Source organism: Leptidea sinapis, chromosome 16 (genome assembly GCF_905404315.1).
Source record: "Leptidea sinapis chromosome 16, ilLepSina1.1, whole genome shotgun sequence".
Taxonomy (NCBI): domain Eukaryota; kingdom Metazoa; phylum Arthropoda; class Insecta; order Lepidoptera; family Pieridae; genus Leptidea; species Leptidea sinapis.
Window position 1 is genome coordinate 5057327 of NC_066280.1, and position 14820 is coordinate 5072146.

At 32.3% G+C, this 14820-nt stretch overlaps 1 protein-coding gene across 1 annotated transcript in view; it reads right to left on the reverse strand.

Annotated features, from left to right (window-relative positions):
• Positions 1-14578, reverse strand: part of LOC126968836 (steroid receptor seven-up, isoforms B/C) — a gene marked incomplete at its 5' end in the record, with an annotated part of 111334 nt that extends 96756 nt beyond the window's left edge. Inside the window, one exon of the mRNA XM_050813987.1 lies at positions 14299-14578. Coding sequence (XP_050669944.1) covers positions 14299-14578 — 280 coding nt within the window. The remainder of the gene's footprint in view (positions 1-14298) is intronic.
• Positions 14579-14820: the final 242 nt, after the last annotated feature.

Here is a 14820-nt window from a genome sequence, read left to right on the forward strand (position 1 = left end):
ACAGAATGAAAAATCTGTAATATTATAATAAACGGTAGCTCCTAGAGCCAATTATATTCACAACACATGAAGACCACGCGAATCCATATTCTAACAGAAGTTTTCCCGGTGACGGATTCAACCAGTGACAATCAATGCCCGTTCATGAGCAAAGATTAGGTTCTCTTGTTATATTTTGAGAAAGAGGAACCACGACGTTGCTAAAATGACATGGGAACTTGACGAAGGCTCTGAACGCAACCAAATAGCAGAAAAATATGTAATTATATTAGCACGTTGTTGACAGCCCTAGCTAAGTCGCGAGCCTAGTACAATGGCTGAATATTTCCACATTTTGGATGCAATGAGATACCGCTAAGCGATGCACACGTCTGTGATAACAGAACGTAGACACTTTGTATTTCCTCTATACCTTACAATACTTGCTACTTACTACTCACTGCTGTGTTTACTATTTATGTTTTAGGGCCTACCGTCAAAAACACATTGATTATCTTTCGAAGTGGAAGCTTCTTTATGCACGTTGAGTATATCTGTGTGTGTGTACGTGTACGGTCAGCATTTAAATAAATAAACCAATACTTTTATATTTCTTCTTAAATTTTTAAAGCCAGGTACTTCATACAGAACTAATAATATTATACGATATTAAAATAGTGAATATTAAACATAATTTTTAATTACTTCAACTCAAGACATTTCGCACTCATCCCCCTCCTTACTTTCATTCGAAACCATTTTAATGAGAGACATTCCTATAATAACACTGAACAATAAATATTATAAACCATAAGAATGAATTATAAATAAAATTATTCAGTTATTAACTAAAACCAAATAGTCAGACCTCACAAAAATTAGCAATGTTTTTCAATATAGTTATTATTTATTTGACTTTTCACTGTCAGTATATTTTCTTCTTCAAAATGAAACGTACCTCTTTTTTCTGACTGTACAATTTCAAGTTTAGCATTTCAATACTACTGCTGAAACGTCTCGAAAGTGATTGGGTTGTACTTTATAATATGGAGGTTGGCTCATTCAATACTTAGCTCGAGTCGACTACGGTAACGAGATCAGTCAGAACATTTTTCATCAGTGTAATTTTTAAACAATCATAATTTTACGTGCGCCGGTCCTGTTTAATACTAAATCACTACTTACTATCTTGGCGGTCTATAAGTCTCCTGTGGGGCGCCTTATTTAACGCGGCTAAACATAGTACCTTCTTATTTAGATTTTTAGGGGCTTCCGTTTCGGAGGTGTTCAGAGACAATCACATGCAGCAGAATAATATTTATATAAAGATGATTAAATATAGTGAATAAATAGTCAACTCTCCGTTCTGGACGCTCAGTGCTTCCCAATTACCACTATCGCTGGGAATATCTTGCAAATTGCGCGCGCGCTTGATAACTGCCACTGACATTAAGTGAAAACATGCCTTACCATTATCTACACGAAACGAAACGCTGCAAACGCTCGTTGCACACGAGATACGAAGCTCAGTGGTCAGCTCGATGGGATAAAAGATATAGTGGGTTTGAATATAAATCTAGTGTCCCAAACACTTTCCAGCACTGATTTTACAGAATAGCTAACGATTTCTTCGAATTACTGGTAAATATAACATATATATAGAGTTGCAAGTGGAAGATCCAAGAAGAAGAAAAAGATTGGAAGATTTCATGGACTAGCTATACACTGCTTGCAGTGACTGGTCGATCCTGCCATCAATATTCCAAACATATTTTACAAAAAAAAATTGAACACATTGTATGCAATTAAAAAACACTACTAGCTACAAAAACACATAAAATTTCCATCAATTTAGCTACCTACGGGCTACGCAATACGTACTCCCATGCTAACTTGTAATAATAAGTAATACCTATCAAAATTTAAAACAAATTTCTAACACGGACTTCTTGCTTAAACCAGTTAATTCAGGACTTTAAAAAAATATTCAAATAAACTTATTCGAAGCAGATTAGTTAGTTAAATATTAAAATGTAATGTTATTTATATTTTATGTCAAACAAAATGAAAGTTGCGAATATAAATAGCTAACCACCTAACCTTAAAACCTATTTAACTTTAAAATATTGAACATTACAAACATGAGTCATACACATACTTTTATTTAGTTATTTAAAAATCAATTCATTATCATAACTTAATAATATTATAACCTTCGGGAATACCAATAATAAAATCAATAAATATCGCCAAGAATGAAGTCGATTTAAAATAATCAAAAATGAAAATTATTAACGACAACACTATTAGTTCAATAACCTTTGAATATTGGCCTTAAGTTTCTAAATTGAATTAGATTTTAATCAGTGTTGGGTGATTGTTATTTTGGTCATCAATCAAACATTGAAAACCATTAGTTATTGTGGAACAAGCGGTTATACAACACTGCAACCCATGCACGTATATTTGCAAATTAGCTCACAAAGATAGGCTTTGGAATGTTATATATTACAAGATATTCTCGTAACTAATAAGTAATATCAATTAAAAACGGAATCACCAAAAAATAATGTAAAAAATATACATGGTAAATCCGTCTTATTTGAATAAAAATTACACCAACAGCTTACTAAATCTATTTTAGCAATCAAACTGTCTATTAAAAATGACATTTATCAGATATGGACAAATAAGTTTGCAATAGATTCAACAGGACCATAGAGTAATTAAGAATAAAAGCAATATTTTGATGAGAATCTCAATAATTTCTCAGCACACCAGAACTCAGAAGATAATTACTACGCGGTAATATCTAATATTATAGTTTATATAAAAACAATTGTATTAAAATTTTCGTTCTCAAAAGTATTAAATCTGACGTATCTGCTTCTACAATATCTAAGACGCCTTTTTTTAATTTGATAATTTTTCGGAAATCCTTTCTTAAACAGAATTTAAATGCTAGTATTCTTATAAAGCTATTTTTGTTAGTTGTTGCTCAGACTCATTCATTATCTTTTTTTACTTAACTGGCAAAAATTGGTATTTGTGTCAGACGAAATTAGTTCTGCACTTTCGAAAATACTATCATTTGATACCTTTCAAAATTAAAATCGTTAGTAGATCGTTTTTTTAGGTAGTAATTAAATTAGGTAGCAATTCATTAAAGTTTTATTTATTAAAATAGATTCCTTGCAAATTATATATGATGTCAACTAAATCTAAGCACAGAATTTCTTCGGAGATAAATGGTGCTTTGAGAGACAAGAAACGGTGCAAGAATCTTTTCCAGTTTCCGTTTTATTTATTTATTTACTGCGGTGCAAATAAAATTAAATCAATCACAGCGGTATGAACGTAGATTACTAGATATAATGGTGTAACACTAAGAAACACTGAAGTAAATAAAATTTATGTTACAATTTAAATTTAATTTTAAGTTTCTTAAGCTAAATTTTTAAATGTATGTGAAGTACAATTATACTGTTAATGATATTATTAAAGTCAATATTCGTTCTATAAAATCCAACTGCAAATTAAATTTTTGCACTATTAATCTAATGTTCATATATTCAATAATCATTAAACCATTATATTATATATATGTTCTGTAACATACAAAGACCTTACTCATTAGCAGACATCTCACCATTAATTATGGCAGGCAATTCTTCATAAATCCTTTTTGCTTCAACAATATAATTAAGTTATATACGTAGCTGTACAGACCCGAATTGAAAATACTTTTAGTATTCAAAATATAATTTAGAGAAATATGATTGAATTACTAATCAAATTACTTCTTAAATTTTAACAGTGTTTTACTACATTTCATATTTGGTATATTGCATTATACACAATGGTATTAAATTAATTAACGAATTATGTACGTTGAATGAGCAGACTGAAAACTTAAAAGGGTACCTTAAATTTATTATTCAGTAGGGTTCTCTTTACTTTACATGTCAATTTTAACAATGCTGTGACCTCGAGAAGGTCTTAGTGCCTCAGATTGTTTGCACTACTGTTAAACATAAATATCAGTGCAATTGTACTTTTGTGTTTTACTTTGAAGGTAATATACCGGTGTAATATTACCTGAATCATCAGACACACCAACTTTAAGGTCTTAAGGAGGCAATTTGCAGCGTCAAATGATTTGGTTCATAATTTGAGAATGCGTGTTTGAATTGCAAACTTCTTAAGGCTTTTATTTTGTAGGTATCGAATTAGACTCTCAGATATGTCGTATCGTCTTGGGAACAGTACACAAGGAAGCTTATTCCACAAAATGGTCGTATGACTGTCGCATTGTCATGGCACAAAATTATTATTACTACCAGATTTGATGGTTCGATGGCTGTCCGAACCATACTGAATGCAACGCTGTAACAGCGCGGCGTCGACGAGGTCCGACCATCGTTAAGGCTACGTATGTGTCGTATAGGTTCCGGATAGCAGCAGACGATTCTAAAATGGCTTCACTTAACAGCAAAGCACCTACAAGTGTTTATTACATTATCATACACAACAATACTACAATGTATATATTCATAAAACACTCCACCATTTTAACTTGCCTATTCTTTAGCTTGACAATGCGCAACATAACCTCAAAAATGACCTCAAACCCGTACCGACACACAATATTGTTGACATACCTGAAGGTGAAGCAGAAACAAAGCTGTTTTACTAAAAACAGATCACAAGTTCGAATCTCTATATCTTAAGTATGATTGTCGTTTCGATATCAGTTTTTGCATTAATTTAAATTTAAGTAATAGATGAAGTACTGCTATCAAGTAAGCCCCTAAGGGATACGATAATTACTAACGTAATAACACAAGATTAACTTAAAAAAATACCTCAAACACGTGTTTACTAAACGATAGTGCTGTACCATAAATAAAATCGAAGAATCGATTTCATTAAGTTCACTAATTCATACAATTTAAGTTTATTGACAGGTTTAGTGGCCGGAGAGAGCGCCACACACGAGCCGAACGGGGATTCAATTTAAAAAGCGGAATGAGATAAAAATAAATAAGTACGGAGAGACACTTATGTTTAGAGGCGGTCGTAAAGATAGGGTTAACTGCGACGGTATCGGGACAAAACATACCATAAAGTGGCCACTAGGGAGGGGATCACTATCGACACTCTTACTTTAATCGATAGCAATATTAAACAGCTATTAACTATTTTATTACCGCCTCTCAAATAATAAGGAAACCTCACATAATGCAGAAAAATAAGTATGAATATACCTAGTATAATCTAATATATAAAATTCTCGTGTCACAATGTTCGTTCCCGTACTCCTCCGAAACGGCTTGACCGATTCTCATGAAATTTTGTGAGCATATTGAGTAGGTCTGAGAATCGGCCAACCTCTATTTTTCATCCCCCTAAATGTAAAGGGTGGTCCACACGAATTTAAATTTGTTTGATTATGCTGACTGCATTAAAAAACACACACAACTTCAAATTTTCACCCATCTACGATCAACAGTTACTTTTGTATCGCGATTTTAATATCGGCAATACAACGTTTGCTGGGTCAGCTAGTATAATATAATATTGTTTAATGTTATTATATGCTCACACACACATGCATAATATAAGTATTACTGTTTTAGAAGTTTCTTGAGGCTCAATTTAGAGTACCTTGGCCTATAATATTCGTAATCATCAATAATGACGGCATTTTTTGTCATTCATGTTATTAATGTGTTCATTACAACAATGTAAACGGTTAAATTGTAAATGATTAATGGCTTTTAAGAACATAGCTGTATTTTCGACATTACCATCAAGTTAATAATAACAATAAACTGTATAATAGTTATATCAAACAAAGGAATCACATCCCTAAACTGAGGTGTCAACTATAATTGCCGACAGAGCGAGCATTTAAGTCAAACCATCGTTATAGTACCTTGTCGACGTAACAGTAATAAAAGTTTTAAATATATTACTTCAAACTTTATCTTATGCTTACTGCGACAGGGTCCTAAGTCGATCAGCGGGAGGCCCGTTTGTTATAAGTGGATTTGTCGACATGAAAATAACAGTTTATGGGCATCACTAATGCAGTACGATTTACCTTACTGTGGATATTTTGATCGGATTAAAATATATGCACTGTGCGTTTTTATCGGTATCAATGTTTAATGTTATCTTTGACAGAATAGTGTTGGGTCCACTTGTTCAGAGGAGATCACTCAAAGATCTAGAATATAGGTTACGTGTTACTGATTTAATTAAAAATCTTCTTTAAGATAAAGGAAAATAGAAATACTAATAATATTAATACAATTACAAAATCTAGTTTTCTTTAAAAAACTATTCAACGACACCAACCTTCCTTGACGTTGGTAAATAAATACAAATTCGTCTTTTCATTTAGCTTTACATTTCTTTTAAGAAAGACATAGGCTTTCAATTTCACTCTTATGAGCGGTATTATCTATCAGTTGTAAGTTTTAAGCTTTAGAAAGCTTTAAATATGAAATTTATGAAAGTCCACTATTGTATTGATACATAATAAAAAGGAGCTTAAAACAATAAAAACAATCCACTTAACTATAAACAACTTGGAGAACTAGCGGAGTATAGCGCAGATCGACTACTTAATTGTGTAGGATAGCTCATAAGAATCTAAATAAAAGACCATACACACTTACATAAAAATTGATAGATGAATTAGTAATACTTGGAAACGATACCGGTCGCTATAAGAAAAAGCTGATAACGACACGATACTAATATCACTTAAAAGAAAGTTAAACAACATGTGCATTCTCTCATGTCTTACTTTTGGATTTCTAGGCTTTCAAGCAAACATAGTCAAAACCTTATAGTTTGCCAACGCAGTATGGAGCGATGCATGATAAATATATTGCTTTGTGATAGATGGAGGACTTCGAAAATAATGAAAACTACAAAATTAAGAGATGTTATACTAAAGATTAGAAAATTGAAATGGAACTGGACTGGTTACACAATCAGGACAAACAGGGACCAGGGCAAATTAAATTTGTAATTAATCCCAGAAGCGAAGGTTATCACTTTAAGAAATAGCAAATTGTTTAGGGACCACGTGACTTAATACGTAATGCAGGGATATACAAGACATGGCAAAATACTGAAAAGGCGTCAAATCTAGAGGTGGGAAGATTATCTAACAAAAGCATGCGAAGGTCGCAACAAAGTGGAGGAAACTATAACAGGTCTATGTCTCAGTACAACCAGGCCAAAAAATGGTTACTGAATAACAAACAGCTTTCTTAAACCTTATTGGCATTACAAACATACTTTGTATAAAGTTATACTAGAAAATAAACCAAGGATATGCTAATTCTTTACAAATAGACATTTTACTTTAATTGGTTTATCCGGCCGTATAATGTTTCCCGGGTTCATTTGCAAGGCTGTTTGACATTTAGAAAACTACAGAACTATATTTATATATTATATATTCATTTATATCTATTCATCATTGTAATGACCGCTGTCATTACAATGATAGCACAGTGCGGTTTTCAAGGAGCTTTCTTCCACGTACTACAAAGCTGTGGAATGAGCTTCCTTGTGCGGTGTTTCAGGGACGATACGACATGGGTACCTTCAAAAAAAGCGCGTACACCTTCCTTAAAGGCCGGCAACGCTCTTGTGATTCCTCTGGGCGGCGGTGATCACTTAACAACAGGTGACCCGTACGCTCGTTTGTCCTCCTATTCCATAAAAAAAAAGCACAAAACTTTGTGAGTGATGTACCCAACAATTTGCATATTATTGTTTTATTCTCAGGTATAACTTTATACCATGTTTAATTGTAAGGCCGTATGTATTTAGTTAAACATTATTTCAATATTTTTATTATTAGACTCGGATTATTTTAGGTCATTTGTCATAAAATCATAACTATAGGAAATCGAAAGAATGGCTTAATTTGAATTAACAATCCTAACAGTCTTCATGACCCAATTTTGTGAAATTTAACGGGCAACGTCTTGGCGTTTCTATGTTTTTATTGTTTTAGGTTACTATGAAGAAAAAAGAGCAATAAAAATATAAATTATAAAACCCGATAACCAATCAATTCCGTGAACGGTTCCATTCATAAACCAATAAATATCGAATTCAAATTGACCGAAACTAACAAATTTATTCAAAATTATCCACCAGTCTCCGATATAACAGAAATGATAGGCGGGTTCACGACCTATTTGGCGCCAGTTTCGGTTGATAAGAGAAATTTTTATTCTACTCTAAAAATATTAATACGATCGACTTTATTCGCTCGCTTAAGATGTCGCCGCAGTTTTAGATAACAGTTGGTCTACGCACTGTGAAAGTGATACCTATTGAAATGAAATGTGAAATGTTGATTTTTTTTTGAGAAAATGTGACAAGGCCAGGTAGACTTTCACCTGATGGTCAGTGATGCGCTTTATCCATTATATTGCAGTGTCGCTTAGGATCCTTGAAAATCACCAAATTTCTGAGCGACAAACGTCACTTTGAGACATAAGATGCTAAGACACAAGATAATCAATGCGTTAAACCCACTGGAAAAATATATTAAATTTATTAAAAATATATTAGGTAATTAATTTTACAATTAAAATAATTGAATTTTGTAATGTAATACTAATTGTCTGAGTAATGTTTAATTGTAAAATTATTCCAATGCGAGGGCTGAAATTGGCCAGACCTAGTAACACTACCATAATAATATAAATGTACGTCTTATGTCTGTTAAGGCACAAAATATTTTAACAATAAGTTCTAGACTCCATTACAGGTATCACACTTTAGCAAAATAATTTGGAATCTTCGTAATATCACGAATAACTTTGAGATGCAATAGATTCAGTAAATTGCTTAGGATGGCCTGCAGTCACTGATTTGTATTTAAATTACACTAATTTCAATAAGTTACATCATGTTAATTTAGAATCATTACTCTTAGAAATATTAAACCACCTTTAATAATAAACATTAAATCTCTTCCGCTAGTTATAATATCCGCCTGCACAGTGTGTAAGCCGTAGTGGCGTAGAAGTAGCATTTACTGATTATAAACTAACAAAAACATCTCATTCTTTATTCTAATATTGTATCGGGTTTTTACATCAATAAAATTATCTCAAACACCGAAAGAGCTATAAAATCAAGCATTTTTGAATGAAAGCTTTTCATCGTATTTTATAAGTGGCGGATAAAAAGTCTCGCATAATCATAATATGACGCTTTCTTGACACTGTATTTTAAAAGCTGGGTTTCATTTGAATAATATATTTATTTAGAGGCTATTGATTCTAAATGTCGGTCACAAAAATGAGGTGTTAATTAAAAATGTATGCAAAAAGGCTGTATCTTAAGATTAGTAATGAAATTATTTACATTTGACTGTGAATTATTATTTACTAAATAAGTACGGAGCTGAGTAGTCATATATGTTACTGAATAAGGTATTCGATCCTGTAATATTAAGTTATATTACAGGAACAAACATAGGTATACTTGTTACGCCTCCTACTCAGTTAAGCCTTTACAACAGAATACCAGTAAATGTACAAAACACATCTTTATCTAGGGTGGAGTTTGAGGAATAAGTTTTACTGCAATGTATTTTATTTAATGATTGCTTGATACTAAAATAAGCATTTTGAAAATTCTTCTAAACAAGTGCTACCCACCTCTCCAAAAGAACACATTAAAATATCAATTCTCTGTTATTATTATAAGTTCTATAAATATCTGATGTTAAAACATAATCTTTGACCACATCGTTTCTAAAAAGTGACATTCGCCGTTGAAATGTAATTGTAAATGTATTTAAGATTGTTATTTCTTTGACTGTGTCAAGTAATGTACTTCCTATTTATGTATTTTACTTAAATAACGTTTAAAATCAAATGTATTTTATTTAAAAAATGTCTCGCTGAGTTGCTAGCCCGTTCTTCTCATATCTGATGCAAATATTTTCAAATGCGTAAATTTTAACGTACAACAAATGATTTAAATTGTTATTATGAATCATTATTATAATAAGTACATATTTGAATTTGACCGGAATTATTAATATTTATTTAAAACTGTGACTGTGAGTTGTCTCGAACTTTTTTGAACTTTTATTACGTCAAGAACAACTAGGCAGAGAGGAGACCAGGAGAACTTACATATTAAGCTCTTGTCGAGTAGGCTCCAGTTATTAATAACTTACATTATTGTGACAAGTGTTTTGCCCGAATAAGTACTAGAAATGCATTTTTAGTGTTTAATAATTTATATTTTAAATTATAACAGCTCCACAGTGCGGTTGTCAATAAATTTTCTTCTAGGAAAAATCTACCCGTGGAATGAATTTAATTGCGCGATATCACCAGGTACGATAAACATAAACCCAATCTGTGCTATTAATAAAAGCAATCTAAAGTTACTTCAAGTTTAAAATTACTCCTCCGTGTCATGTAATTCTGTAGCGACAAAGGTAAGATAAAAAAAGTTTTAAATTTGGAATAACTTTACTTCACATTTTATTTATAACACAGAATATATAATTAAAAGGCTCGACTTCTTTAAGCGTGTGTGAATTTTTTTGTACCCGGTGATCCTCGGGTCAATGTTGTGATAAAATTGTTTTGTCATCGGTACATACTTTGTATGTATAATGTGTCGTATGAAACCGAAAGTTATCTCATAATCATTAGGGTCGCGAGTTCAATCCTGGTTAAGGTAGGTGCCAAGGTCAGGTACTGATCTTAAAGGGTAACACTTGAAATAAGATGTTTTATCACATATAAATAATATGTACGTTGATTCCAAGCCTTATAATTTCAGCAAAGCTCTTGTGATTCCTCTAGTGTCATAAAAAGTATATATTTAAAACCAACAAAGACCTATGTACCGACGGGATTTAAGACAATTCTCATAATTAATTAATTTAGTTTTTAAATTAGTATTGAAGTCATGTCATGGCCTACCACTTAAGGACGTCTATTCGGAACTTTACAATTTTAGCTGTTTTTGGAATACGTAGCGACAAAATAAAATAATATCGAATAATACAATGATTAAGGTAAAAAGACCTACTCTTCGGTTATTCATTGCTTAAGCAATTTTTGTAAATAACATATTTAGATATTTTAATATACTATATACGATTCAGCAGTGCCTCTCGACTAAAAAATTTACAATATTGTGGTATATTCGGGTAAACATTTTTTCTATTATTACTATCATGTATTTTGTTTATTAAGATTTAAATAAGAGAGAAGGAACTACATAGTTCTCATCTTAAAATTAGTAAAAAGAATTAGAGTAAAGTATGTCTTTGATAAATATTTACTTCAGTTCAATATTTCTGTATACTTCTTGATCACTTGTCCCGTGACCATAGGTGTAAGACCTAATGCGAAAATCGTTAATATATACTTTATTATATTATGATCCCTGGTGAGAAAGCTTTATAACCTTGTAAATCTCAGTATAAGTATTTTAAAGCGGTTAGGCAATGCCGTGATTAATTGATCATGAGATTATTTAAGGAAACCCTGGCTAATTGAGTTGTCCACGTATTGAAAGGTAATTATATTGTCAATGATGAATAAACGAAAAATGTTAATTCAAACTGAAGCTTTAACGTGAGACTTGCGTGTTAGTCCGGAACTTATTTCATACAAGCGACATCACAAGTCGCATCAAAATCTATCCAGCTATTTCGGAAAAACAAACAGACAGCTAGACAGACAAAAAAATTATAATATACAGTACTAATTCGTCTAAGCTTTTACAGTAATTTTGAAAAAAACTGCTATTTTTATAATAAACAGAGTAGTAATTTACTTTATACCTGTGCATATGTAGGCATATTTACATAGGTGTAAACTTGGATTATTCTTATGCTTACAATAAACGAGAATACTTAAACGTGTGTGTCTGTATGTGTGTGTGTGTATGTGGATTTACTCCCCGTGTGTGAACTACATCAACTCTTCAACTTCGTCGTATGTAAGACCAAGAAGCCATATTTTATAGTTTTTTTAAAAGTCATTATATAGATATAAATGTTATATATTACATTAAGTAATTGTATAAAACAAATAATTAAGAGGAACTCAGAGCAATATATTCTGCCAAATTCACAGGCAAAAGCTAGTTAAAATTACTATAAAGAAAACTTATCACGCAATCACTGGACTTGCAGGCAGAAAGAATTCAGGTTCCCAGGCATTATATATTATCAGAAAGGCTATCTGTTGCTTAAGTAATTATCTTTGAAACCTAACTGCTTATTATTTATCAATGTTGCTGAATAGCTGTTTAAGTTTTCTATAGTAATTAATAGCAATTCTAAAGTACTGTTTCAATTTACTTTATAATTGCTTTCATTTGAGATTAAGTTTAAGTTATGAAATCATTAATTACGGCAGGTATAGTAATAAATATGTTATGTTAATTATATATCTTAAATGAAAAATGTTAAGGTGTTTCCAGGACGATACCTCTAGAAAAAGCATGTACAACATACTAAAGGCCGTCTCTGGTGTTGCAAGAGAATGCAGGTGGTGGTGATCACTTAACACCAGGTGATATACACTCGCTTGTCGTCCTCTTCCACAAAAAAATTAAATTGACTTCCTAGGTAGCGCATCTCTTAATAGTATTTAGTTATCACCTCCGCTCAAGCTATTTTGCAACAAGAATCTCTATAAAAGAGAAAATTTCACAAATACAGAAAAATTCTAAAACGTTTTTTGAGATAAATTTTTAGATCTTTAGAGCGTACTTAGACTTAGCTAAGTGTAAGCTTAGCATAATAATTCATTTTCTTTTTATAGTCATCTGACTGATGAAATTTTGCGTAGCTTAAGCTAAGACTAGACTTAGAGCAATGCTGAAGTCAAGTTATTAACATGACCTACCGTACAGTTTCATATTCAAACGAGCTTGCTGTGGAAGTTTTGTTTAAGTGACTTAAAATAATTTGATATGAAATACTAGTTTTAATTGTTAAGCCTTTGAAACAAAAAAATACATAGAATACAACAGCGAAATGACATCCAGAGCTGTTAAACATTTCTTTTTTTTTATGGAATAGGAGGACAAACAAGTCACCTGGTGTTAAGTGATCACCGCCGCCCACATTCTCTTGCAACACCAGAGGAATCACAAAAGCTTCATTTAAATTGAAATTAAAATATTAGAATGTTTCATGTTTTCGAGCTTTATTGTTCATAATATAGGTCAAAAAATCAATTATTAGACTATTTTTCTTAAAAAATATATTGAAATTACCTACCCACTATAACAGATAAAATCAATACAAATTGTATATAGGTATTATATTGTCATACATACACATAAAAAGTAAAACTGTGCATTTTAAGAGAACTTTAAACTCCATATGAAAGTATGCATAGTTTAGCCTTAGCACATTATCAGTAAAAATCATTAATAATTCAAATAAATTCATAGATAGTTTATTAATTTCATTAAGTATGTATTCTACACATTAACTTTAAGTTATGCTTAATTGCACATCATATATCTATGCAAACTATTTATATTTACCTAACTATTGATGTTTCATTTCAGATGATAATTCAATTGATAAAAGAATCTAAGTCAAGTCAATGTAATATATAAATTACACATAAAACAATTTAATTAAAGATAATATTTACAACTGAACATTTCTCCACTTGGATTTAATCTGAACAACTTTCTCCTGCCCGTCTCTATCTTATTTTAATAAAACATTTGTATCACGAAACCAACAAATTTCTCAATTGCCTTATTTGCATAAAAGTGAGGCACCCCTTATCTTTACCGACAGGCTCTTTATGAAAACTTTGTCTTATTGCCGTAATTAAAAGTGTTTTAAACTTAATTCATGGCGGTTTGGAAATGTTTGTATTTCACTCATTAAACATCCTATTATTAATTAAATTAAATTAGTGATTTCGATACCAAATTCAGTCTTAAACGACTTATAAAAGTCTTATGATTTTTGACACAGACTAAACCTTCTACAGGTAATAACAGGTATAAAATAAGAAAAGAAGGAGAAGTACGTATTTTAATATTTATTTAACAGAATTTAATTATACTAGTACCGCTTCATTAAATTAATTGTTAAGTAACATATCGGATTGATAATTGTCTAATTGTTAGTAAGCGATTGGCGCGATATTTGACTTTCTAAGGCCTATTTGTGTTAGATAGAGACGTTTTGTAAAAAGTTAAAACTAAGCACATTATACATGAATACGTCACAACACAACACATCACTTTCACGCTACATACCCTCGCACGTAAACTGGCCGTAATGCTTGCCCGAAGACTTGTCCCCGCAAACAACACATTCCACATTCTGGCCTTTATCGTTCGCTGAAGAGCCGCTCTGCGTGGACGCAGCCTGGCTCGCCGGAGTGGACGGCAGCAGCTCATCATCGCGCCAGCTTCCGCGGAAGCCGAGTTCCAAAGGCGGGAGGTCAGGGCCTCGAGGGCAAAGGCCCGGCCCGACCCCGCCGTACACTAGAGCGCCGTGCGTGATGATGCCGGTAGCCGCCACGTGTGCGGAACTGCGCGTGTGTCAAGGGTCGCGTCTGGATCGCGACTGCGGCGCTCGGGTCGCGACTCGGTCGCTAGTGCTCCGCCATTGGCCCGGTGGCCCGGGGGCAGATCTAAGGCTCCGCCACCTAACCCCCACCCCGGGGGGAAATCTTTCAGTCAGTACCGTGCGCATAGAAACTTGCACGAATTTATTTTATATTATATATTTGTCTATCGTTTCGTTGCGCATAACATCTAAATATGTAACATATA